General features: G+C 43.0%; 1 protein-coding gene across 2 annotated transcripts; it reads right to left on the bottom strand.

The window, feature by feature from the left end:
• Positions 1-16500: 16500 nt before the first annotated feature.
• Positions 16501-24060, bottom strand: SGK1 (serum/glucocorticoid regulated kinase 1). 2 transcript variants are annotated; one of them, XM_085217255.1, is made up of 12 exons: positions 23697-24060; positions 21860-21935; positions 21141-21216; positions 20617-20721; positions 20065-20148; positions 19829-19960; positions 19429-19541; positions 19130-19253; positions 18725-18820; positions 18456-18611; positions 18255-18344; positions 16501-17747 (listed from the first exon to the last, which is right to left on the bottom strand). In XM_085217255.1, exons 1-12 carry the CDS (start codon positions 23728-23730, stop codon positions 17580-17582), a joined length of 1254 nt encoding a protein of 417 aa, XP_085073381.1. In that variant the 5' UTR covers positions 23731-24060; the 3' UTR covers positions 16501-17579. The 2 variants fall into 2 exon arrangements, with proteins under 2 accessions (XP_085073381.1, XP_085073380.1); XM_085217254.1 differs by lacking the exon at positions 23697-24060 and adding an exon at positions 22071-22230.
• Between the last annotated feature and the right edge of the window lie 1046 nt (positions 24061-25106).

The following is a 25106-nucleotide window of genomic DNA, read 5'->3' as shown; positions in this document are numbered from 1 at the left end:
CTAGCCTGGGAGGAGCAGGGAAACTATGACCTCATTTCCCACTTTAAAAATAAAATGATTCCTCTTGGTAGCTGCGAGGAATAATGAAGGTCAAATGCGCAGCCCTGTGACTTGCTCAGTACAGGTCTAGTGGTGGTTGCTCAGGTCCTTGCTTTTTATTTGGTTTTCTAAAAGCCACAGGCCCATGCCACCTCTGGGACAGCTGATGTAGTTACCTATGGGGTAAAAGCAAGCTCTGTCCAGAGAATATTACAGTAATTTTGCCTTTGCTTTAATAGTGTGACTGCTACAAACAGTGCCCCTGAGGTGCTCTGGGCTTCCTCCCAGGCACTGGGGCACTTCTTTCCCCCACCACAAGCACAAAGCTATGCCCAAGGATTGTGCAATGAGATATCAGCGCTGAGGATTGAACTTTCCCTCAGGCTGCAGCAGTCCTGGTGCACCCACTTGGCTTCTCCTTGTCTTGGTCTGCCAGCCTGTGACCATCCTCATCTATGAGAAACCCTTCTCTCTCTTATCTTATTCAAATTCAGACTGCTGCTAAATTTGGCCTTAGGCTCCCTGTTTCAGGTTAATCACTGAAAATTTATTGTTAATTGTTTAAATTAACATGGAAGAAATGCACATTGGCAAAGGCCAGCAGACTATCAGTGGTACAAAGTGTTGCACAAGATGTGAGGTGCTTTGAACAGACACAGGCTCAGGAAAGCATTTGTGCACATGGAGTCAATAGGCAGGGATTACTTCACTCAGCTGAAGGTTATTTTCTCATTACGAAAAGCAATCATAAACCAGTGCAGCAGCAGGGCGGCTGCTTACTTGTAGCTGCCTTTATTAGAGCATGGGAGCATGAGAGGCTTTTCCTAGCTTCTTTGGATCAGCAAAACAACACTTTTCCTTCTCCAGTGTCATCGCAGAGAGATGACGCAAATCTTGCTGTCTTCTGGGGAAGCCTGTGAGGAGTTTTGGCACTACCTTCACATTCTCCCCTGCTAGGCAATGAACTTGGAGCTTTTCCCTCAAGCTCTGCCTTCTTCATATCTTTCCCTTTCCTAGGTAATGGCAAATACATATTATCCTGACCAAAAGAAACATCCTTTTTTCCATGTTTGTGACTCTCCTGAATTGCACATGGTCTTTCTGCAGTGGGTGTCTGTCCTCTCCTGACAGACAGCTCTGAAATTTCAGTTGTGCTCCAATGAAGATACTTTCTCTCCCACAAGCCCACACTCAGACTTTCTGACTTCCAATTCTCTGATCATGTCTTCTTGTATCCATCATTATAGGATTTAGCTTCCTTGCAAACTCTAAAAACAAATGCACTTAGGCCAGCTCTCAAACATGCCACTGAAAACATAACCAACGTGCTAAATTGCCTAATTTCTGGAATCTTATGGTTGTCACACTTACACAACCCACTCTCATAAATCTCAAAAATGAGATTATGATCATAAAGAATTCAGGGTTTTTTTGTTTGTTTGTTTGTTTTCTCATTTTTTACAGCCAAGTTGTGTAGGTCAGTCCTTTGATTTTGGCTTTCAGAAAGGTATATGAAAAGTTTAACATTTCATCTTTATCTTGAATATACATTAAAATTGAGGATAAGTAAATTTATAGCTAGAAGAGATTTAATCCTTCAGGATTATGGCTGCAGGTGGCCAGGTGCAACACATGATATTAACTGTCTACCAGGTTCTACAGTCTGTGGTAGCTGCAGAGGTTGCACAGACTCTTGTATTTGCTGTGGCTGCTTTCTGTGGCCTCTTGTGTCATTCCATTCCTCTGCTTCTTCCCTGAGTGACTATGGATCAAACAGAGGTTTGATAGCTCTAAGTTCAGAGAGGAGAGATCTTTGAGTAGCCCCAGACATGGATGTGGTTCCTGACCAGGTTGCACAGCCCTCTGCACATTGTCTCCTGCTCTGGGAGATCGGGAACATGGGGAACAGTGTTGCAGCTGTCTCAACAACAGTGGTGTTGTGCTGCTCTTTGGGCCCCTTCGTCTGAGCAGGAGAAAGAAGTAAATATCTCCTGTCTAGGCTAGTGATGAAAAGGCAGGTCTCTCTCAATAAATCTCGTGTTTCTGTTCTTTATGTTCGAGTACTGCTTAGGTTTATTCCATGCACTCAGATACCTAGAAAGATTATTATAAAAGGCAGTTATGCAGAAATCAGGAAATCCCGGATTTAAAGAGTATTCATGCCTCTGTACTTCAACTCTTCTGTGCATATGCACAGTACATTGTTTAATAGCTATACTGCATATGATTTCTTTCATACACCCTTACCTTGTTCACTACGTAGAGCAGATAGCAATTAGCTAATAATTGTTTGTGTTACATTAGAACTCAGACTGCAAAATCACAGTGATTTCTGCTGCCCTTATAATGTAAAGTGTTACCCACTATTTTGATTCTATTTGTTCTGGCATATGGTCCTAAGCTTGCAAATAGGGATAATCCATCATGAAGTTATGATTGACAGCTTCCCTATAAAATCCTATATGGTGCTGTAATATATGTTAAATAAAAAAAAAAATCATAAGCCTGAATTAATTTGTCTTCACAACATGCTATTAAGATGAGTAGACAGCATTATCTCAGTTTTGGGGCTGGGGAACTGAGACATATTATTAAAATACAAAAACATGCCTTAAATTTAGGTACTCAGTCTGAGAAGCCTAGAATCTGGTCTTGTCATTGAGCACTAAGGAAGTCTTAATAGGCTCAAAGGCAGTGTGCGCTGACTTTGTTTGCACTTGAGAGTCTCAAACAAAGCTGAAAACAATGCTTCAGGATCTCAGCTCTTACAAAGAAGAAAGGATCCACTGTAGGCCACTTAGCCCATCCTCCTGCCTTAAGAAAAGGTCAGCTAAATCTGTCTTCCCTGGATATTCCCATAGTTAAATTGTTCCTGCATAACCTGTTCTTAAAAAATCCTAAAAATAGACATTTAACTGACTTCTGAGTCAGGTCTCTTCCAGTTCCCAATTATGCTTCTTGTTAGACTGGTGTTTAGACAGAATCCTCTGTACAATATCTAGTCGATCTTTTCTTGCTCTGTCTGCAGGGAACATGAAGAACTGCATGTTCCTCTGCTCTTTGAACACACTGAGGATCTGCTGTTGGCCCCTGGGGTGCTTGCTGGCTCACACCTCTCCTTGGGGAACGCTGCCCAGAGCTGGACACAAAGCACCAGGGGCTCATGGTGCTGAGTAAGACAGAAAGATTTCTTTGTGCCGATTTCGTGCTACTTCTGTTTATATGACCCAGAAGCGATCTCCACTTTTCTTTCAACAATATCATGTTCTTGCTCATGAATAACTTGGGGTATACTGTAACCCCTGTTCTTTATTTGCAGAACTATTATCCATCCCATCAGGTCCCTTTTTATAATTTAGAAATCAATTACTCTTACTTAAATGTAAACCTGTGTGGTCTTCCAACCTGAATTATTTCTTCCTTTCAACTCACTGCAGTCTGCTTCCTGCCCTCCTATGTGCCTGCAGCTCCTCTCCCAGCCGTATGTTCTTTGTTGTCTCCCACACAATTTCAGTACATGCATCTTTTAATGTCATAAGCAGTGGAACAAAAAGCAGGAAAGAGATGCAGACTCAGGACAGTCCATGGTGGAAGTTGAAAAAGGTTTCTGTACATTTTGATGATGATTTGCCAGTATTTCCTCAAGTAGTGATCCTACTATCATTACTAACTGTGCATTTAAGAAATGAGGCACTTGGAAATAAACTCCTGCAGAAAGCCTCGCATGACTTCTTCATCGCATTGCAACTCCATGCCACATGCTGCGGTCAGATCTCAACTTCTATCCAGCTCCAGGCCAAGGCACCTCTTGGCCCTGTTTGCAGGACAGGGGCAGTTCTCCCTTCCAGAGGGAGATATGGGCAAGGTGCAGCTGGGATGGAAGGGCGCAACTATTTGTTGTCCATAGCACCCTGGGAGACTTCAGTCAGTAAGCTCTAGCATGCCTGTACATGTCTGAACTTCCAATGTGACCAAATCCAAACAGCTTTTTGCAGGAAACATACATTCTTGATACAAAAGTTACTTTTGCTAAATTTCAAGTAGTTGGTATGTGGCAGAATAGGGGAGGAGGACGTGGCAGTCATGCTTTTCTAAATGAACTTATTTTCTATCATTGGCAAACTCAGTTTTTTTTCCCTAGCACTGCTTGTGGAGAAAACATTGTTACACTATGAGCAGATCTTAAGTGCAGTGTACATACTGATCACCAGGGCTTCATTTGTGCAGGGAAGTTGGGTGCTGCTCCAGGCTGCCACTCTGCCTAGGAAACTTCAAAAAGACCTGGGCAGGCAACCAAGGAGCCCGGACAGGATGCTCAGCCAGAAGGAAAGACAGTAGGAACAGAAAGTCACTGCTCAAAGGCCTCCAACAAAACAAGGCATAATTGTACAGTTACAGCGAAATAACATTTATAATAGCCATGGGCAACCTCTGAGGTAATGGAGGGAAAAAGGTAACTAACTAACTCTTTCTGTTAAGTATATTAATTGGGTTGTTACGTATTTAGTTGCCAGAAAGCTTGCAGTTGGTTCCCACAGCAGCTAAGCTGTTCGCAGTGCCTCGCCTGCTATCAGTGTTCGAAGGAAACCACGAGTTCTCCACCCTCTGGCCATAGAGAAGAACAACAGCAAGCACCGAAAAGGCTTTGAGGGAGTCATCCACTGTGGGTTCCTTCTTTTTACCCACAGTTTTCTGTTAAATGTACTTTATAAAGGTCACATACCTCCTTTGCGTTAATAATAACATCATAATCTTACCAGTAATATGAATCACTTGGCATTATGAGCTCCCAAGAGCAGGTTTCGTAGTGTTGATTTGAGTTTCTTAAACACAATGAAGTGTTCTCATTTTATTCTCATTTTATGGTGTTCAGATTAATAAACTTAAAAAAAAAAAAAACACTGTTTTTAATAGGGATTTTAGGGTCTGTCTTAAAGGATCAAAAGGTATCTCTCTCTATATTTTTTTATTCCACTAGATGTCACCAGCACAATATTTTTACAAAGAAGGCTGTGGGAAAGACCAGAATTATTTCAGTTCAAGAAATTCACTTAAGACTCTATGATGAATTTGGCCAAGGAATCATTCTGGAACAATTGTTCAAACCCAGCTTTGAGTTTATCCCCAAGATCACTTTGAGGCCTGCAACAGTGCAGAGTTGTCTCAATAATCTGACCCCTAGGGGCAAACTCGATCAGAAACCATTTTTGCTGTTGTGCCTCTTCTGTGGGGCTTGAGGGTTGTGCTCAGCTCATGGTCATCACAACTCTATTGCTGGTGGTTTTGCAGCTGGCTAATACCAAATTTATGTGATATGCTATGCAACACAGGTGTGATCAGATAAAGAGCTGGCAGCAGCAGTTCTTAAATCAACCCCATGTCTCTAACACATCTAGCAACAAGAGCATCCCTGGGAGCACCAAACCTGCTTGCTGCACCCTGCAGCAGCCTGAGGCCATCCATGGTTCTCCTCCTGTTGCAACACAGAAATATTGCAGTGTTCTTTCCCCACAGCTGCATGGCACAGTTATCTCTTTTGATGTCGTAACAGTGTCAGGTTCAAGCCTGATTTAACCTGTTATCTCAAGACCTGAACATAGCCTTGCCTTGACACCTCATCCTATAAAAGGATCAGGTCATTATGCAGAGCCACAGGCTATGTAGGTTGGTTCAGTTACTAGGAGGTTGTATTTTTCCATGAACAATGAAATTTCAGGCCTTGGCATGCTTTTCTAGGGGGAGCAGGCCATCACACATCATGCTGCAGCAGGAGATAATGGAATACAGTATCCCACAGTCCTGGTACACAGCCCTGAGTGCACCATTGCTGCCAGACTGTGTCACAGGCCATGCAATGTGAAACAAAATGAGTCTTTTCCCAGAAATTGTGTATTGCTCATGTATCACCTGATATCAATGGCAAACACTGCTGCCAAACTTTGTACCGTTCCTTGAGTGATGGCTTGCACAGACTGTTTAATGAGTTCATAAGCATCATTACAGATATTTCCCTCTTCCATGTTTTGCCTTGAACTCTTTGCAAAGCCTTAACCCAATTAACCTTTTGTTTGTTAGTCTATTTTGGGGTCTACCATCCTCATCCCCTCCATAGGCATTGCCCTGGCCATGCTCCACCAAGAAGGCAAAGAGACGAGGGGTCATCTGTCTGCCTGAAACTGTTAGTCACCACAGATCCTGTGGCTGTGGAGCAGTTCAACTTCTGCCTGCAGGAAAGTGGGAGAGTCAAGTAATAGTGGATCATAATACTGTACCAAATGTTCTGACTGTATTGCCTCTGGTTATACTGTTTGCCAGAATGTAGAAAATCTCACTCCCTGCAGTTTGCAGCTCTGATGGGAGCACGGCAGAGAACTAAAGAAGGTAGCTGCAAGACTTCCAGGCATTTCTGGCAGCAAGCAGTGGTTCAGAGTTGACAGGGATGGCAAAACCCCCACCTGCTTAGCTGGGCCACTCACGTTTGGAACAGCTGAAGAAGGAATTGAAGCAGACTCTTTCCAGTGCTGCACTGTGCACTACATTTTTAAAAGGAGCAGCTAAGCCACTGCAAATGTGAATAATTTTATTATTTACAGCACTTGACAGATATCAGCTGCCTTTAACCAATGGCAGTTAACACCTCTCAGCAGCAGTATCTCTGCAATGAAGTCTGTGTAGTTCAGGAAAAACCTGCTAAAGAGCATGACACTCCTCACATTCTCTCAGTCCTTGCCAACATCATTTTTGCCCTTGTTCAGAGGCAAGAGAAAAAAAAAAAAAAAAAGTAGTGTACATGGCTAAAGACTCTGGGATGAAGAAAAATTGTCCTTTCACTAAACTGTGGATGTTCACCCCCTTGGTAATTGCTTTTTCTCACCTTTAGCTGCTTGTTAGCTGCTTGCCTATAAATCACAAGTGACACTGAGAGGGTGAGCAGGGACTGATCATTCACTATTTCCTTAATGTGACAACTTTAAGGTCATCAAGGAGAAGGGAGATAGGAGGGAAGTCCAGGAGCAGACAGTCTGTGGCCACAGTCCAGCTCCCATGCTGTCCTCTCGTGGCAGGAACTGCCATCAAGACATGAGCTGTGACGTATGACCTGGCACCCCTCTTTCTTATGAATCAGCAAAGGTGAGAAGTCTGCTGCCAGCTGAAGGTACAATGACAGGACAGTGAAATGCACTTGGTCAAAACTTCATCTAGTCAACTTGAATATATACAGTAGTGAAGAACAACACACGTGGTTTCTTCACAGGCTCATCGCTGTAGCAAGAATTGCATGTCCCCTGTAGGTTTGCTGAGCCCACACTGAAAGCCAGGCTGTCACGCCTTGCTTGCAGTTCCTGTCAGAGTTGTGTAGGATAAACATCAATCAAGTTAACAATGTTCCCACGGCAGAATTTAATTCAGACTGCCAAACCCAGTTTAGAAGCAGAACATGTATTTGAGCAGCCAAGCAGCCTGCTACCAGAGAGAGCAGCCTGGAGGTACCTTAAATCTAGTTCAAGGATGCCTGCACATTCATGCAGTCACATCCCAGCTGCAGGGTATACATGCTCCCAGAGTGAGGCTCAAGTAAGAGGTTAGGAAACAAGATTTCCTATTTCTGCGATGCAATACCATGCCTCCTCCTAGATCAATAACTGAGAGTTTTGTCATGTAGTGTTGGGTGAACTCACAAGGTAAAATCTTCTCATCTCAGTTTCTTGGAGTGGAGAAAACCTGTCTGGTTGTGTGGCTCTGAACTTTGCTGAGAAATGAAGGCAGAAGACCAAACTCCTATGCTTGGAGTGAGAAAATATTAGAGTACATCTGCAATAATTTCATACATGTGTTGAAAAATTCTCTTTTATTAATTTAGGAGCATGAATTAACTTGTCATTCAAGTTATTACGGAGATGTCATTAAGGGGCTTTAATTTGGGAAAGCCAATACACAGTATTTTAAATAAATGGAATAAAAATGCTTTTTTGATGAAGAATTTATAGTGTGAAAAATCAATAATCCTCACTCTGGAATATACTGGCAAGCTGACGCTGTGCAAAGGAAGAAAGTGGATGATGTCATCAGATAGATTCTGAAGTAACTTTTCATTTTAGTAACAGTCTTTCTCCAGCTGCTTTTTTGGGGTGCAGATTTCAATAACAAATCAAAAAGAAGATACATTATAGACAGCTAAGCTTCCTGGAAATACCACACTTACAATCAAAAGATTCTTAACATCCTTTTTATATCCTGATCATGTAATTGGTGTATTTCTGTCCTTAGGCAGTGAGTAATTTAGCATTAGAGCCTCACTTTATTTAGGACTGTTGCAAAACAATCCTGATCTATGGCAAGCATAAGAAAAGACTCTAAACCTGTAAAGGCAGATATTCTAAATTTAGGATGGATAATGGAAAGCATTGTACTTAGAGCTAAAAACAAAAGCAGATAGCATCGTGGGAACAGATTACTCTTGGGCTATTTTGTTCTTCAGCGGGACTCACTTATTAAGTAGTAATGACCATGATGGCCAAACCTTGCTTTCAGTTTCAGTTGTGTAACCCCAGGTAAGCTCTGATGATTCTTTGGGGTCACTATAATTTGTGTGGGCATAAATAACAGAAGATTTTTCCCCAGCTTTTTTTTTTTTTTTTTTTTTTTTTTTCTCCTCTTTTAATGTCTACCTTTTTGAAAACTGGCCAGTTAAAAAATGACTGAAACAAAGTTTGTGGTCTTTCAAACTGGAATAAGTTCCTGTTTGGATTTAAAGCTTTCAGGACTAATATGGAACTTAATGATTCTACAGCAAGTATCTACAAGTTTTATGAAATTTCAAGCAGGATAAAACCTTTCCTATAAGTAAAAAGTGGAAGGATGTGGGAAAAGCTGTTTTGACCATGAACATATATGAGTTCCTACTTCTCATATCTGACAGTATATTGTTAAAAATGTTATCTACAACTTAAAACAAAGAAACAAACAAACAAAAAACGGGCTGTTAGGTCTTGCTGTGCCATGCATGATCAGTGGAGGACCTGAAACAAAAGCCTCGGAAACAAACCTGTCTGCAGTACACTGTAATGCCTTGTGTAAGAAACTATAGCACTATCTATGAGAAGACATGATATTTCTTTGCACCATAGAACATAACCTTGTCTGAATCTGAGGGACATAGAGACCAGGATCTGACACACAAAAGCCTATGCAGAGGGTCACAGACAACTGGGACAATAGGGTTTTAGTTGTAATCTTCGTGAAACAGAATTGTAATTGCAATTTCATAATTTGCTACCAGGTGCTGGATAAATAGAGAGGTAAAATAGGTCCTGTTTTTAATATGTGGTTAGATAGCTGTTGGATTTTAAACTATAGGCAAGGCATTATTTTATCTCCACATGTAATGGCTTTGGGTACTGTGTGTAGCTGCATGAATAATACAGTATATGTGAATGTCATCCATCAGCTATGAGCACAGTACCATACAACAGCAGTGAAAACTGAGATCTTGAAGTCTGATCCAGGAAAGGGTATTGAAGTCTCTTTTTAAACGGTCTCTTCAGAAAGAAAATTCTGAAGCCTGTTCACTTTTTTTTTTTTTAAACTTGAAAGGGACTCATAAAATGACAAGATAATATGAAGGTATACTTGCTGCAATGGATGAAATATTTAACTGAAATGGAAGAAACACATAGAGACTAAATACTTTGCTACATGTGAGGAAAAAAACCTACTACTTGGTTCATATCCACTCATAGAATAGATGCAAGTAGCCTGTTTGCAATTCCTCATACTTCACAGAGGTTTGGCATTTGTCTCCTTTAAAACTATGATCTGTCACATAAAACTGTCTCTAGCAGAAAAAGGTAAGTATATCTTGTCAAAATTTATTCTCACTATAACAACCTGCATGAAATTTTAAGAGTTGTAGGCCTATTTTTTTATTGCACAGCAGAATCTCAGATTAATTTCAGAAGAGTCACCCTTGCTGTGCCAGAATCAAACTGTCAGAAAGAGAAGCAAGAATTAAGCTCGGACACTGCTGTGTTCTTTTTTCTCCTTATTTCATTATCATTGAGGTTTCCATGATAATTTTGGCAAATTAAAATGCATTCCAACACTAGATTTCTAGATTTCTAGAGTGACCCAAGACCTGACTGTGTAATAGAAAGAAGAAAAACTTAGATGCATGCACACGCTCAAGAGATTATCTAAACTCAATTTATATTTATTTAGAATATCATTCAGTTTCCCCAAGGGCCTTCATGTGAGGACTACAGCTCAAACATGGGAACTTTAAAAATATTGCAGAGTTCATCAGAATTGCAAGTATGTGCTGCAACATTGCTCTCATAGTCCACAGCCCTGAGCCTGATACGTGGGGTCATAAACAAAACAAGGAAAGGCCTGCTGCTGCCCACAGCTGGCACCCACCAAATCCTCTAGTTGCCACCTGTAATCTCCAGTCACAGTCACAGAACTCAAAGGGATCAGTTTTCCATAGCCTATGGAAAACCATCAGTGGCACGCCCATGAGAATGGTGAGCCAAATTAAAATCTTTTGCTAAAATGGAGCCTGGGCTCTGCCTTAAGCTTCCCTTCCCCAACTCTGTGCTGGTCCCAAGGTATAGCAGAAAGGAGGACTTACAGGAGCCCTCCAATTTTGGTTAAATGAAGTGTTAAAAAAACCCTAACATTCACTACACAGCTTCTGGCAAAGACAGAGTGTAGGTTACCATCGCTCTTTTGATAGGCAATACTTAATTAAGGCAAAGAAATTTGCAAGTTCTGTCACCAAATGTTTCCTATCAGGCAGTTGCAATCAAAATGACATGTAAATCAACGGTTGTCCAGCCTATCCATTGTCACACATAGTTGAGATGGAATGAAGAAAAACATTGAATCACACACAAAAAAAATATTTGAATACATCAGCCAGAGCTATCAAATGTTCAGTGATGGAGAAGGTACTCACTGATGTTTTAACTTCTGTTCATGTAAGCAGCTTCACTGAAACCAAAGGCAGAACTGGAGTGAGTGCTTTGTGTGCGTGATGTATTGGCAACCTCTATAATATGGCTAGTAGTACTTAACCAAAGCATTTTATTAAGAACAGCTGGTGATTTATTTTTGACCCAGATGGTAATAACATGCCCTCATCAAATGTTTGGTTTGATTAGTTTGATTAGTGTTAGCAGTATGGCTTCTCTAACAGTGCTGTCATGTTGTATGAAAAAAATAGCAGGAAGAGGTTTAAATGTTTACGCACACTTTTTGATATAATTTCACTTCTCTATGGAAAGCTCTGCAAATGATTTCCTAATGGAGTGTTCCAGTATCTTATTTATTTCCAGCATCTTACCTATTTCCAGCACTCTACCATTATCTGTCACAATATTTTCCATAATGGCAACATGCTAAAAGATGTAGCGTCATGTGATTAATTTTTAATTTATCACATATATTTCAGGGCAGGCAGCTAATGTGCTTTAGAAAGTTCAAAAATACGTTTTCCCTGTGTTTTCATATTTCTTGTTCTGTAGCACTTTTCATTTTATAGAACACTTGTTCCCCTTCTCTCTTGTTCTCAGCTGCTGCTATTTCATTTTAGTGACCACGGAATAAGAAGTAATATATTACTAGTTACCTATAAACCAGAATTTAAAAATCCATGCTTTTCCAGTATGTTCATAGTCACATTTCATGAGATTTCTACTGGCTTGCAGTGATTTTTTAAATAAATGTAGCTTTTCTTTGTTAATTTTGTTTCAATTACTTACAAGACTTACAAGCAACTGAAATGGTGAAATACTTCAGCTCCCTAGTGAGTTTCATGATTTCCAGTCCTGCGTCTTTTTTATATCAATCTACCTCTATGGCTTCTAGTCACCAATTATAATGGGTGAACTGCTTATAACTATACCACCCTCTTCTGGTTGTTGAGTTTAAGGATGACATCTACCCTAGGATACGCAGTGTGCTCCTAACCCTGAAGCCAAGTGATCCTGGAGCACTGAGTAACTTTGTGCCCAAACCTGGAAACATGTCACATCTGAGATCCTCTTTACCATTACTCACTGAAGCATCTCGCATAGCTTGTTATGTGGCTGTTGATTAAAAGAAGTTAACATGTTATTTTGTCCCTTTGGAAAAGCCAAGTCCCTATATACTCACACACAAGCTCTATTTCTTATTTCAGTGTGCCTTAGTACAGTCAGTCTTTAACTATGGCTGTATGGCATCTATCACTTCTATTCAAATCCACATAAAGGCTATTTTTGGCATATACAATGGAATTGATACAGCACGGTTCTCAGCAGGAAACTTCACTGAATAGCATATACTTTTTAGTTGGATATAGCTGCTCAGCTGTCATCAGAGCAACATATTCATTTGCCTGAACTAACAAACTGATCTCCCTGGGAACAGCAAAAAAAAAAAAAAAAAAAAAAAAACTGACTTAGATTATATTTTTGAAACAGTTTTATCTCTGTACTACATCTCCACTTCAGTATGCTAATGTTAATTCTGTGTCTTCAAACTCAAAAGACCAGAAAATCTCAGTATCGAACCAACAGAGAACTGTCATTATTATAGACCATAAGAAGCAGGAGGGATGTTTATGACTACTGAAAAAGAAGGATGAAGTTTAAGTGGTCTTAGGCCTTATCCTATTAATGATTTATTCGTGTGTTTCATACATTACATTCATAAGAGATGCTCTGAGCAGTGGGATATCTTCTCTTCATAAATGAGAGGCCTTGCACAAACCACTGGGTTCCTCATATCTCCCTGCACAGTGGAGAGGACCAAATCAGTGAACAGACCCTTCCTGAACAGAACAAACCAGTGCAGGCTATAGCCCATTCAATGAAAAGTTCAGTTGTCCCACACAGGAGCTGCTGAAGGAGTCCATTGGCATAGTGCACGATGTTGTTTTGCTGTCACAGCTTGGGCCTACCTGCTAGAGAACAGGGAGGGAGGCAATAGATAAACACTTTTTTTGTAGCAGTTGACAGTCTATTTACCAAAACACTAAAATGCAGGGAAAACTTGTGAGTAATTAAATAAATGAAGGGAACAATTGTGTCAGATGGGAGCATCTCAAAGGCTGGTGGATCTAGAGAGGGGTATTAGGTATTACAAAGGGCACTGCACCTGATTGAGGGAAGGGTTTGTCTGGGCTGACTGTAGCTTGCCCAGCTTCAGGAAAGAAAACAGTCTTTCACCAGGGATGAAGCCTGTGTAGAACAAGAACTGGAGTTCTGAAACCACTCTCATCTCTTAATAGCAAGTTAAAGCAATTGATGAGCCAGGTGCAAAATGACAGTAATCTCGAGATAGACAAGCTAACAGATATTTGTAATACCGAGTGTTCACGGCCACTCAGAAGGTGGACGCTACACGACCTGACCACACGATGTCACCCTTGGTCCAGACTTATGTTGAGCCCAGGCCACCTCCTTCCTGCACCGGGACCCAAAAGAGCCCATAGCAGGGCAGCATGACTTGAAGAGAGGCCTCCAGCTGTGGGCAGAAGCAAGTATTGGCATAAGTGGTGAGATAATTCAAAGGATTTCTCATCGAGGTACAGCTAAGCCCTTACGCAAGAAAGTTCCACCACCACTGTTCTCGTGGTACCATGTACAAAGACCAGAGACTGAATGGATGTGGATGTTGACTGCCTTCTCCAGACCTGGCTATGGCCCTTTGATATCAGTGCAAAGGCCCTTTGGCAGTGCAGCACAAGGTGAGAACAGGTTGGGCTCTTTAGGCTGTGCTTACTCTGTAGAGAACAACAGAGGTCCACTCTTCTTTTTTTCCCCTCTCATCACTTTTATATATTCCAACACATGGGAGGAAACTCCTGAATAAACAGTAGACCCCATCTCTCTTCTGGGTTTCCAAAGAGCAAAGCTAGAAAACTTATTTCACAACTGCAGGTGACCGAATGGAAATTTGTAGTCATTATATAAGAGTATTGTAGAGTACCCTGCCTTTACAATGAATAAATAAATTACTAAGCTTCTATCTCCTGAAGAAAAAAACTTTTATCTAATGCCTTACCTGACAATAAAAGAATCTGCTGACCAGATTGCCTCTAATTTTAAACTTAAGTGCAGCACAGCACTTATCTGCTTTTTTTTTTTTTTTTTTTTTTTTTTTTTTAGAAGCTTTGGAAGCATTTCCATGAAAACTTTCCAGAGACAGTCCCAGCCAACATGGAAAATTTTATCCTAGTCTTTATGTGTTGGCTTTGACATAAAAAATAGTAGATGTGGGGGGTGTCAGAAACTGCAATTAACATAAGCTATCTTACTGTCTCTACTGGGGATAACTATCTACATGGTATCACAAAAACATCTGTAGAGCTAGTGCTACAGCAAAATAGGATAGTAATGTTGAATACTTGATTTCACTTCTTTGAAGACTGCAGATGGGCCCTGATCTACGTCATCATGCTTTAAGTACCCCAGCCTAATTAGAACCACCATCAAATCTCTTTTCTGAGCCATGTCCCTCAATTTTTTTTCTAGTATTTGTAAAAATTTTTCACTTCAGGTACAAAGCTATACAGAAGTCTTGTTCTTAATTATTTTCTGGAAGATCTTTAAAATAAGTGAATGGAAGATGGTCATAAACTACTTTTTAAAAGATTTTGGAACATGTAGAGGCATCTCCTGCTTAACTTAAGATAAGAGTGCCTGCCACTCTGCTGATTGTAGAGAGTTTACGAAGAACGCCCTCATCATCATTAAGCTTCAATTAACTTCCTAAGGTTCATGAAATGAAACAAGGCTTGTAATGCATAGGGATAAATCATACAGAAAGGACTGTGTGAAATATCTTAACTTGTGCATTATAATGTTTGTATGTACCATCAATACACACCGTCCAATGAGTGTAGAAGGACCCTACCATGCTCATCACTTGGGATATAATACGATGTTTTGTTTCAGGTTATTTCTCTCAATTGCTCTGCTAACTAAAACTTCTCAGGCTGATGGCAGTTATAGCACAGCTGACTCCCATAGACTATCTCCTTTCAGGTATGCCTTTAATATGTTAGATTCAGGCAGATTGAAAATACAGGCAAATTACTCACCCTTCCTACGCTAAAAATGGAGGCAGTGTGTTGAATATTCATTGCTAACAGTCACGGACTTTTGCACAAAGCAGTAGCAATGTAATGAGCTTATACATGGTAGAATACTTAAAATTACAATCAGACCATTTTTAAAATGTAACCCATTAAAATTATACTATGTACTGGCAAAGATTAAATGCACACAGTGTACATCTCTGAGTCACTGAAGTTCCATTTCTTCATTATTAATGCCTCCAGTGTTTGTTGTTTTTTTTTTTCCTTGAATACAGTAGAAAGTATGTTCTGTATTGTTACGTTTGGGCTGCACTTCTCTGCTTGCATATCTACATGCAGCACCTTGCTAGTGAGAGGGAAATGGAAGGCAAAGATAGAACATATCACATAACTTCATGGCTTAGCAAGTCCAGTTTCATTTTCTCTAAGATTTTCAAGAGGCCTAGGAGTCATCAACACAAAAGATGTCTCAGGCACATTATAGCTGTGGAAACTTTGCAAGGCCCATCAGTACACTATTCAAAGAATTACTGATACCGTGAATTCAAGGGTTGTTGAATTTAAGGGGGATGTGGCTGCATCTCTTTCCTATCTTAGCATGCTCTGAAAGGAGAAGGGTTTCTTGGCTGCTATAAATTAGCATTTTCAACTATGAATGTGATCTCCCAAACACACAGTTCATAGCTGAAGCAACACAATGCTTTCACTCCTATATCCAGTAATGAAAGATGGAAAGTTACTGCACGCTTGTATCTCAAGAACATAGTGAACAGAAATATTGCCCCTATGAAAGTTTATTGCAATTACCTGAGCTACAGCAGACTCTATCCAGGTTTTTCCAAGCAACTGCTCATTTTGATTATCCAAATTGCAAAGAACACTAACTGCAGTAACCAGAGGAAATAGAAGCTATAAACAAGGTGCAAGCACTCAATCCATCCAGAAAAAAAGAAATTGAATGGGATCACTCCAAAAGCTATCTTAATTCTTACCTGAAAGTGGCTTGCAGGTCCCTCCTGCAAGCCACCCAGCAGTAGTCAGTAATAAAAGTTTGTATTTAACAGCTGTTTTAAATTCAGATATACCCCATTCAAGTAAGCATATAGTCAGTTGGTGAAATCTGCCCTCATGGTAGCTTTTGTCAGCACTGACAAGCTCAAGGCACCTTGCACCCTACCACACTCTGCAGCAATGTTTGATGCTCCATGACAGATGCCCAAATAGGAAATTTCCATTGGCCTTAGTGAAATCTGCTTTAGCATACGACTGCAGCACAGTGGTTAAATAAGTCTAGTCTTTGCTATACAACTGGCTTAGTGACTTAGTTCCTGAAGTGTAGTTATGCTTTGTCTACATCAGAGACAAGCTCAGGGACGTATTTTTTCCAAGATTTTACTGCAAACCAATGGGTTTGGTCACAAAAAATATGATACATATAACCATGTTAATTATATTACATTACAATGATGGTATACATTACAAGTTAAGTCTTTAAGTTTAAATATACATCTAGAGTTACAACTGAATGTACAGATATTTTTTTTACAATACATACAACCAGGAATGAAAAACCCCCAAAACCCAAAACCATAAATAATGCCCATTTTACAGATGACATCTTTTAAACAAAGAAAGGAAAAAAAAAAAAGAAAAAAAAAGAAAGAAACCAACAGCTTCGACTGACTGCAGCTGGGGCATTTTGGTCCATAAAAACCCTTTCTAAAAATAGAAATCTGTTCATAGCAGCAATGCTTTCTTCAAGCATTTGGATACAAGTAATTGAGAGCCCATTTCAATAATTTCAGTTGCCTGTATCGATTTACAAAAAAAATTTCAAAATTACACTTAATTTATCTTCCAAATATGGAAGAAACAAACAATGCCCCACATTGTGGTATCCTGCAAGTGTCACATTGATGCATTACACTAAGTCCATCTGTAATACGCAGACCACACGCATACCATTTGTTCACATAGTAAACCCACATAAATGAACTGAGAAACACACTCTGCAACAGGGAAAGCTTTGGAGCTAACAAGATCTCATCAGAAAAAGGCACATTTCATAAAATCCTTATCACGTTCGGAAAGATCTTCATGCAAGGCTTTTCAGAGCTCGATTTCAAAACTGCTCATTCTTACTCTACAATCTGCCATAGCAGTCTATCGCAGCAGTCACTTTTGTTTTTCTTTCCCAAGGAGACAGCACCACTTTGGGGGAAGAAAAAAAATGGAAATGAAAAGCCTGCAAAGCTCATTCAGAGAGTGATGTGCTCTTCAAAAAAGCTTCCAGCAAACAGTGTAGTTGAAATTAAGGCTGCAAAGCTGCCATGGTGGAAATGTGCAAATTCTGTTTCAAGGTGACCGGTCAACTGGCAATTCCACCAGAAGGCCAAACAAAAATAAAAATAATAGTTATTATTATTTAAAAAAAAAAAGTAAGAAAGAAAAATGTTCACAAGAAAGAGTCCACAGGTGGGGCATATGAGAAGCCCAAAAAAGCCTCAGCAGCTTCTTTGACGCTGGCGGTGATGAGGATGCTGTCTGGAGACTGGCCAATAGAGCTGGGGACTGGCTCATCTGTAAATTCAGGATCAAAGTGCCGCAGGTCATTGGGGCCACTCTGGTGAAGGAGAAAAAAAGGAAAAAAAAACACACTATTAAGATCAGACCTTCTTATTTTCTGGGAAAAAAAAAGCTCAAACAGTAAAAGAGAACCACCTCCACAACCAGATACCCAGATACCTGCACTTAGTTACTATCTGACAAGCCAAATTTAGCTCTATGCATGAGAATCTACCAACTTTCTGCACCTTACCTTCCCCTTTGGTAATACGGGGATTATTTTAAAATAGCCACGCAAATGAAGTATTTATTTGTCAGAGGTCTCCCATCCCTCCTCCTCAAAAAAAAAAAAAACAAAAACAAAAACAAAAAAAAAAAACACGCATCTAAATTTAGAAAATCCATCAGCAAAAAGTCAGCTACTGCTTATTTTTAATCTTCTCTGAATGGCCATGAGGAAAGCTGTGCTGCCCAAACACATCTCCATGTGGCCAGTTTCCTCTAGCTTCTGGGCACCCCATGAAGACACTTCCTTACACATTCTATAATTAGAAGTGATACATACCACATTTGGGTTAAAAGGGGGGGTAATCTTCTTATTAATAAGATCATCCCAGTTAATTGGGGAGAAGAAGATGTGATTCTTAATCTCCGTCTGTTAGTGAGAGAAAAAAATAGATTAATTCAGACCCTAGCTAATGTAAGTAATATGACCTAGTCATCTTCCTGTACTGCACACAGGAAGAACTGCTCATCTGGCACTTACAAAGTCCTCCTTGGCACCAAGCCTCTTTGTCCTGTCTTTCTGCAGAAGGCCTTCCAGGAGATGTCTAGCAGAGTTGGTAATATTTGGCTTCAGTTGCAAAGGTTTGTTCAAGATGTTATCATACATTTCTGCTGTGTTCCTGCTGTAGAAAGGCGGCTGTGGAAACAGCAATGGAGAGATCAAGGTTACGGGGCTGACTCGTGAGTACGCGCCTTCTGAGAGCGCAACAGTGAGCTCGTTTGATCTGTCAGTGAGGATTCACTGCTTACCAGGCCATAAAGCATCTCGTACAAGACTGCTCCAAGGCACCACCAGTCCACAGTCCTGTCATAGGGCTGCTTGTGAAGAACTTCAGGAGCAAGGTACTGTGGAAGAGAAGGAAAAGAAACACATTAGCAAAAGGGATCTGTGTAGTTACTGCAGTCCCCCCATTTCTGAATGACAACAGCTCGCTGAATCCCAACAGTATCTAAGCTGCCAGGAAGATGCAAGTACTTTTAAAACCAGCAGCAGGCTTGAAAGCCACTCTCTCCTCATCAACAAGCTCTTTGTATCCCACAGGTCCTCACCACAGTCTGATATCACAAGACCCATCCTAAACCCCACGTGTCTCACCCACGGGAAAAGCACATCGGGATGATGAGCTGTGATTGCACTTTGAGGACTGGACGTACCTCAGGTGTGCCACAGAAGGTGGAGGTTGTGCCATTGTGCTCTATGTTTTCCTTGCAGAGTCCAAAGTCAGTCAAAACAATGTGCCCCTGCGAATCAAGTAGAATATTCTCTGGCTTCAAGTCACTGTAGGAAAAGATGAAAGAAAAAATGTTCCTTAGAAGAGCTGAAGTCAGAAGATTGTTTACTCATTAAGTCATAAAAAATGATAAAAATAAACACTGGGCTAATATTGAGGTAAACTTTTTAATGCTCATTAAACAAAGGGCGTGGTTTCTTTTAGTCCAACAACATTGCTTACCGATAGACAATGTTCAGGGAGTGCAGGTAGCCCAACGCACTGGCAATTTCAGCAGCATAAAATCGGGCCCTTGGCTCCAGGAAGCAACGCTCCCTCTGGAGATGGTAGAACAACTGCAGGAGACAGAAAGAACAAAGTTCTGTAAGCGGCGCCAGAGCCTGTTAACAATGAGCTTAATTAGACTCAACATATATAGCTAGGAAGAACAATGGCAGGAAATGGCCTAACGATCCTTTGGTAGTCCAAAATTTGGCAGGCCGGAAACATTAATTCTACTAACTTTTCCCCATGGTTTTTTTCCCCTTGGAACTCTTTTTATTTAAAAGGAAGGGTGAAAAAAAAGTCTACCCTACCGCTGCACACATGATAGGAAATACTACTTGATTTTCTTACTGCTTACCTCTCCGCCATTGATGTAGTCCAGGACAAAATACAGTTTGTCTGCAGTTTGGAAGGAGAAGTGAAGTCCGACCAGGAAGGGGTGTTTCACATTTTTCAGCAGGACATTGCGCTCTGACATGATGTGCTTTTCCTGAACACACGGGAAATCAATGTTTAGCAACAGTACTTGCTGAGCAACAGCAGTAATAATCAATTTGACGAACATCACAACAAAAACACTAAGAAGCAGCTCACCTCCTTCTTCTTCAGGATTGCTTTTTTCTGTAGGACTTTAACAGCATAAAACTGCTCTTCCGCCTTATGCCGTGCAAGAAGAACCTGAAAGAAGACAGATTCCCAGAAGTGAGCAATGCTAAGCTACAGAACAAAGAGTAAACACAACAGAAAACAATCCCTTCTGCTAACGGCTCAGCACTGCTCCACTCCTCTAGCTCAGCATGCAAGCTCTGTGCTGGCAGTGCCTAAAGCTGTCAGCACTCCCACAGATAAATCTAGTTTTTATGATTAGTATCCTTCCCTTCCAGAAGGGAAACAGATACCCTCCCAAGCTGAAGAACCCCCACTCCTGCCTACTCCCTGCCTTGCTCTACTGTGACTCACAGAAATGCAGCACCCTGCTTCCCTTCCCTGCGGCCCAGCAGAGCCAGGCACTGGGCAGCAGCACTGCCCACGTCTGCTCTAAATGACTGCCATTCACCAAAGGCAGCACAAACAGAGCCCGTAGGCATTACCACATACACGAGCTGAAGAGTAATTCAATTACAGTAAAAAAGAAGTTATGCTTACCTTTCCAAAGCTTCCTTTTCCAATAACTTTTAAGAAATGAAAGTCTGATGGCTTGGCATGTGGGTTGGATGATGGGCCAAGATTTATCTGCTGTGACGGACTGGGCTAGAATGACAAACACACAAAACAGTTCTCATAAAACACTGAGAGTTTTTTTTAATATAGATAAAGTAACTTTGAAAGTGAGGACGAACACTCTGCTTATCACTAAAACTTTAATCTAGACATCTACCAGATGACTTACACTCTTTGGTACTACTCAAGAAAAGTATAACAGCAATAGCTGATCTAACAACTCTTTCTGAGGTCTTAGTCACATTCCATAATGAAGCTACAATTAATAAAGGTTAATTTAAAAATTTTTTTCTCCATGTTGAAAACAAGATCCACAAGATCACTTTTTCCCTACCTACATCATTGTGATATAAACTGAAGTAACACTCGTGATGCTAATTTTGCTACGCTTCTATTATCAGCTCATTTGATGTTCTAAAAATGCTTCATGGAGCGTAAAATCTGCTTACCGGAGGAGACGGATTAGCGTTCATAAGTTCAGGCTCTTGAGGCTGGGAGATTTTCAAGATAGATTGTACTTCAGGGCTGCAATGATGAAAGTATGTGTTAATCATTACCATCAGGTCGATTTTTCCACCAGAGGGCAAGCAAGGACTGCGCTGGGGAAAGATGAGTTTGGGCTTGGGCTATTACAGAAAGCAACGATCTGTTTGGCTTAAGGAGTAAAACTAACTTACAGAATGTAAGTTCTGCCATAGAAATAAATGTATTTATAGCATATGTACAGATCACAACAGAGGTGGGGCCCTAGAAATTCCATCGAACCAATTTCATCCAAACCCTGCTCAGGAAAATTTGCCGCAAGGTGACTAATACCTCAAGAAGAGCAAATAATTCTTCTGTAATAGTCATGTCAGAAGCATTACAGTAAACAATTTTTTTAATCAATAGTGGGATTTGTTAGAATCACAGAATATCCTGAATTGGAAGGGACCCATAAGGATCACAGAATCCAACCCCTGGCTCCACACAAGACCACCCAAAAATCAGATCGTATGGCTGAGATTGTTGCCCAAAAGCTTCTTGAACTCGGCAAGCTCACTGCCACGACCACTGCCCTGGGGAGCCTGTTCCACTGCCCAACCACCCTCTAATGAAGAACCTTTTCCTGACACCCAACCTGACCCTCCCTTGTCACTGAAACCCATCTGAAATCGCTGATACTTACTGCTTGCATGCATAGGAGTTTGTGGCTATCTTCTGAATGAAATCATTAAGCCCCATTCTTCTCTGTTTCATGAAAGCTATAAAACAACAACAACAACAAAAAAAAGAGAGTGTTAAAAAACAAAAAGCATTTAGCCATCTGCTTGCCCTGCCGAAAAAGAAAAAAAAAAAAAAAAAAAAATCAGCCCGCGAGCATCCTTCCTCCCGCTCACCGATGAGAATGGCCACCATCCCCCTCATCTTCGAATAAGTCAAAGCGGGACCCGAAGCTTCGGCCGCCTTCACTGTCATTGCGCTGGGAAGGGGCTGCGGAGCCACCGAGAGCTCTGCTGCCAGCACCGCACTGCCCGGGAGCGGCACCCGACGGCGCTTAAGTGGCGGCGGATCGGGGCGGGATCGGGGCGGGGCGGCTTCGCTCGTCCCCCCACCCCCGCAACGTCCTCGGAGGCTGCCGGCCTCCGATAACGTCGCGGCGGGGGGGGAGGGATCGAGCGGAGTCGCTCCGTCCTCGCTGCCCTCTCTGGCTGGGTGCAGGAGCACTAAAGAGGCGCTTCGTTAAGTCGCCGACCCCGGGGAGCTGCGATAAAGGCGGCGTTTGACGTTTCCTTGAAGGAGCCACAGTGAGTCAGGAGAAGGAGATTTCCTGCCCCGGGTTTTCAATAAAACAAACAAATGGCCCTACGCCCGGTTGCTCGGTCGGGACATTACTGAAAGGGAAAAGGGAAAAAAAAAAAAATAACAAAAAAACCGCACGTTTTTTTTCATGCCAGAAAAGGAAACGTAGGGGGAAAAAAATCCCAGTTCCTTGAACTTGGGAGTAGGAGAGGGCCGAATTTTGCTGCTGGAAAAAGCCAGGGAGATGACGGAGAACCGCACGAGCCAAAAATTAACAGAAGTGAGGGACCGTCCCTCCGCTCAGTTTCTTTCCCCGTGCACTCGCCTCATCCGCTGCCCCGCGGGCGCTCCGAGCCCGGTCGGGGCATCTCCCCCAGGCTTCCCCGTGGGTACACTCCGCCCGGCGGGCGCTACGCACGTAGTCATTTCGCATCTGAGTGACTGGGCTGCCGCCAGCGGCTCCAGCTGCGCCGTGCCCCCATTACTCCCCCCCCCCCGCCTGGGGCCCCTTTCGCCCCCCCGTCCCGAAACCCCAGGCGGCCGCTGGGCGGCATCCCTCGGCTGCTTCCTCGGGGCCGGGAACGGGGAGCACCCCGGCATAGCACCCGTCTCACCCCGAGCAGTGACAGGCACGGCCCGCGGCGGGGAGGACCGACCCTACGGGACGGTCACAGCTCTCGCAAAACGTTTTACAACGACAGAGGAAGGAGCGAACGGAGCCGGGGGGGGCGGCAGTCGCGCTCCGGGGGATGGAGGCGAGCCGGCGCCAGGGCAGGAAGGGGCGACGGGGAGCAGCGCGGAAGGCTGCGTGCAGCCGGCGGGGCTCTGTCTTCTCCTACTTGTTGCCTTCCTCCCTCTGTTGCTAGAACTGCCGCTTTTCGTAGTAGAAAACAAATAAACAAAAAGACAGGAAAAAAAAAAAAAAAAAAAGCCGGGTGGATCGCAGCAGGAGCGCTCCCCTCCGGGGCTGCGATGAGACCAATGCTCTACATCACCACCGTTCGGGCGGCCGCCGTTCCGCAGCCCCCGGGCACTACCCCCTCTCCTCCGCACAACCTGCACCCTCTCCCTTTAACCCCCCTCCCGCCGCCGCCTCTTCGCCTCCTGCTTGTGCCACTGCTCCTCGCCCCTTCCCGTGCTCCAGCCCTGCGCACGGCGCTGGGTTTTATTTCCCCGTCGAGACTGCTTTGCAAAAAGCCCCCACGGAGCGCAGCGGAGCCCACCTTTCAGTGAAGATTTCTCCTCTTTGCCCCTCATCGCCGCGGGGATGCGGGCTCTGCGCGGAGCCGTGCGCTGCAGCTGCGTGCGGGCTGCCGTAATCCCGACTGCGCGCCCTTCCTGGCCGGCCCCGGGACTGGAAGGAGGCGGCGAGCAGGGGGAGGCCGGCACCGTTCCTGCTGTCCCGCTTATGAGCGCAGCGCCGAGGGCGATTTACATGCGGCAGCGTTATAAAGTTCACGGGCCGCCCCGCACTCTCTGCCCCATTGCAACATCGCCGTCAAAATTACTGTCATCAGCGGGAGCCCGAGACGCGCGCACACACCCCGGCAGCGCGGAGGGGGTGGCCCTGCCCTCCGGACCCACGGAAGCGGGCGCTGCCCTCCCGACCCCCCGCCGAAAAAAAAAAAAAAAAAAAAAAAAAAGATGGCCGGGAGCCAACTCAGGCAGCGGCGGGGCGGGCGCTGCTCCTGCGGGGGGGAGCCGCGGCCGGATAGCGCCGAGGCGGGCCGGGCCCCGCTCCCAGCTGGCACCCAGCGCCTTCCGCCGGCAGCGCCCCGGCGGCGCCCCCCGCCAGCCCGGCCCGGCGCCGCGCACCCCGGCCGCGCCCCGCTGCGGAAAACCGCTGTCCGCCCGCCCGTGCCGGCGCCCACCTGCGCGGCCCCGTGGGATGGGTACGGGTACCGCTCCTCGCCCCCTCCCCGACGGCGGGAAGCGGCCCGTGCATCACCGAGTGGGTGTGTTTAAGGCGATTCCTTCGCATGGAACGCGTTGCTGCTATTTCTCTGAAGCCGTAAACTGCGTTCTCAGAAGCTCGAGTGCTCCGAGAATGCATTCTACGACTTTTCTCTACAGCGATGTCAGCAAAACCAGTTGAAATGGAAGATAGAGCATAGAGGAGCAAAAAGTAGCCAAGAGGTTACCCATTAGGGGTAATCCCATTATTCGGGAGCTGAGTCTCCTGGAAAAGCTTCAGGAGTTGTGGGAGCATCAATAAACTGCAACGGTTTGCACCAATGACTTATGCAGGCGATGAGTCAAGAGTGTGCTGATAAGTACACACAAGGGAAGAATCCAACAATTACAATGATGTTTCACACTGTGTTTTTCTCTGGGACTGAAATTTTGGCATTTCTTCCTGAACTTCTACATTAATACTTTTCTTTCTTTTTTCTTTAAATAAATAAATAAATAAATATAATATAATATAATATAATATAATATAATATAATATAATATAATATAATATAAAAAAGGAAAATTAATAAAGTATTAGGAGGACATTCAAAATGAAAAAGGAAATGGATTATGAAAAGTTGCAGAACTACAGGGCTGTGGATAGGTTCAGGAATGGCTGCACAAATTAACAGAAAAAAACTACTTGAGCGCTGTAGACTGCCAAGGCAGCATGTCTG

Source organism: Meleagris gallopavo, chromosome 2, assembly GCF_905368555.1.
Source record: "Meleagris gallopavo chromosome 2, MGAL_WU_HG_1.1, whole genome shotgun sequence".
Lineage (NCBI taxonomy): Eukaryota > Metazoa > Chordata > Aves > Galliformes > Phasianidae > Meleagris > Meleagris gallopavo.
The sequence above is the reverse complement of the archived record's forward strand: the minus strand, read 5'-3'. Positions and strand labels throughout refer to the sequence as shown.

Bases quoted from the DNA above. Each gene is read 5' to 3' on its own strand.
- SGK1 (XM_085217254.1), bottom strand. From the start codon at position 22,149: ATGACAGTGAAGGCGGCCGAAGCTTCGGGTCCCGCTTTGACTTATTCG. The intron at 20,722-21,140 runs GTAAGCAGATTT...TTGTCATTCTAG, and splicing joins ACGCTAATCCGTCTCCTCCG to CCCAGTCCGTCACAGCAGAT. The intron at 18,821-19,129 runs GTACGTCCAGTC...TCTCTTCCACAG, and splicing joins CCTTCTGTGGCACACCTGAG to TACCTTGCTCCTGAAGTTCT.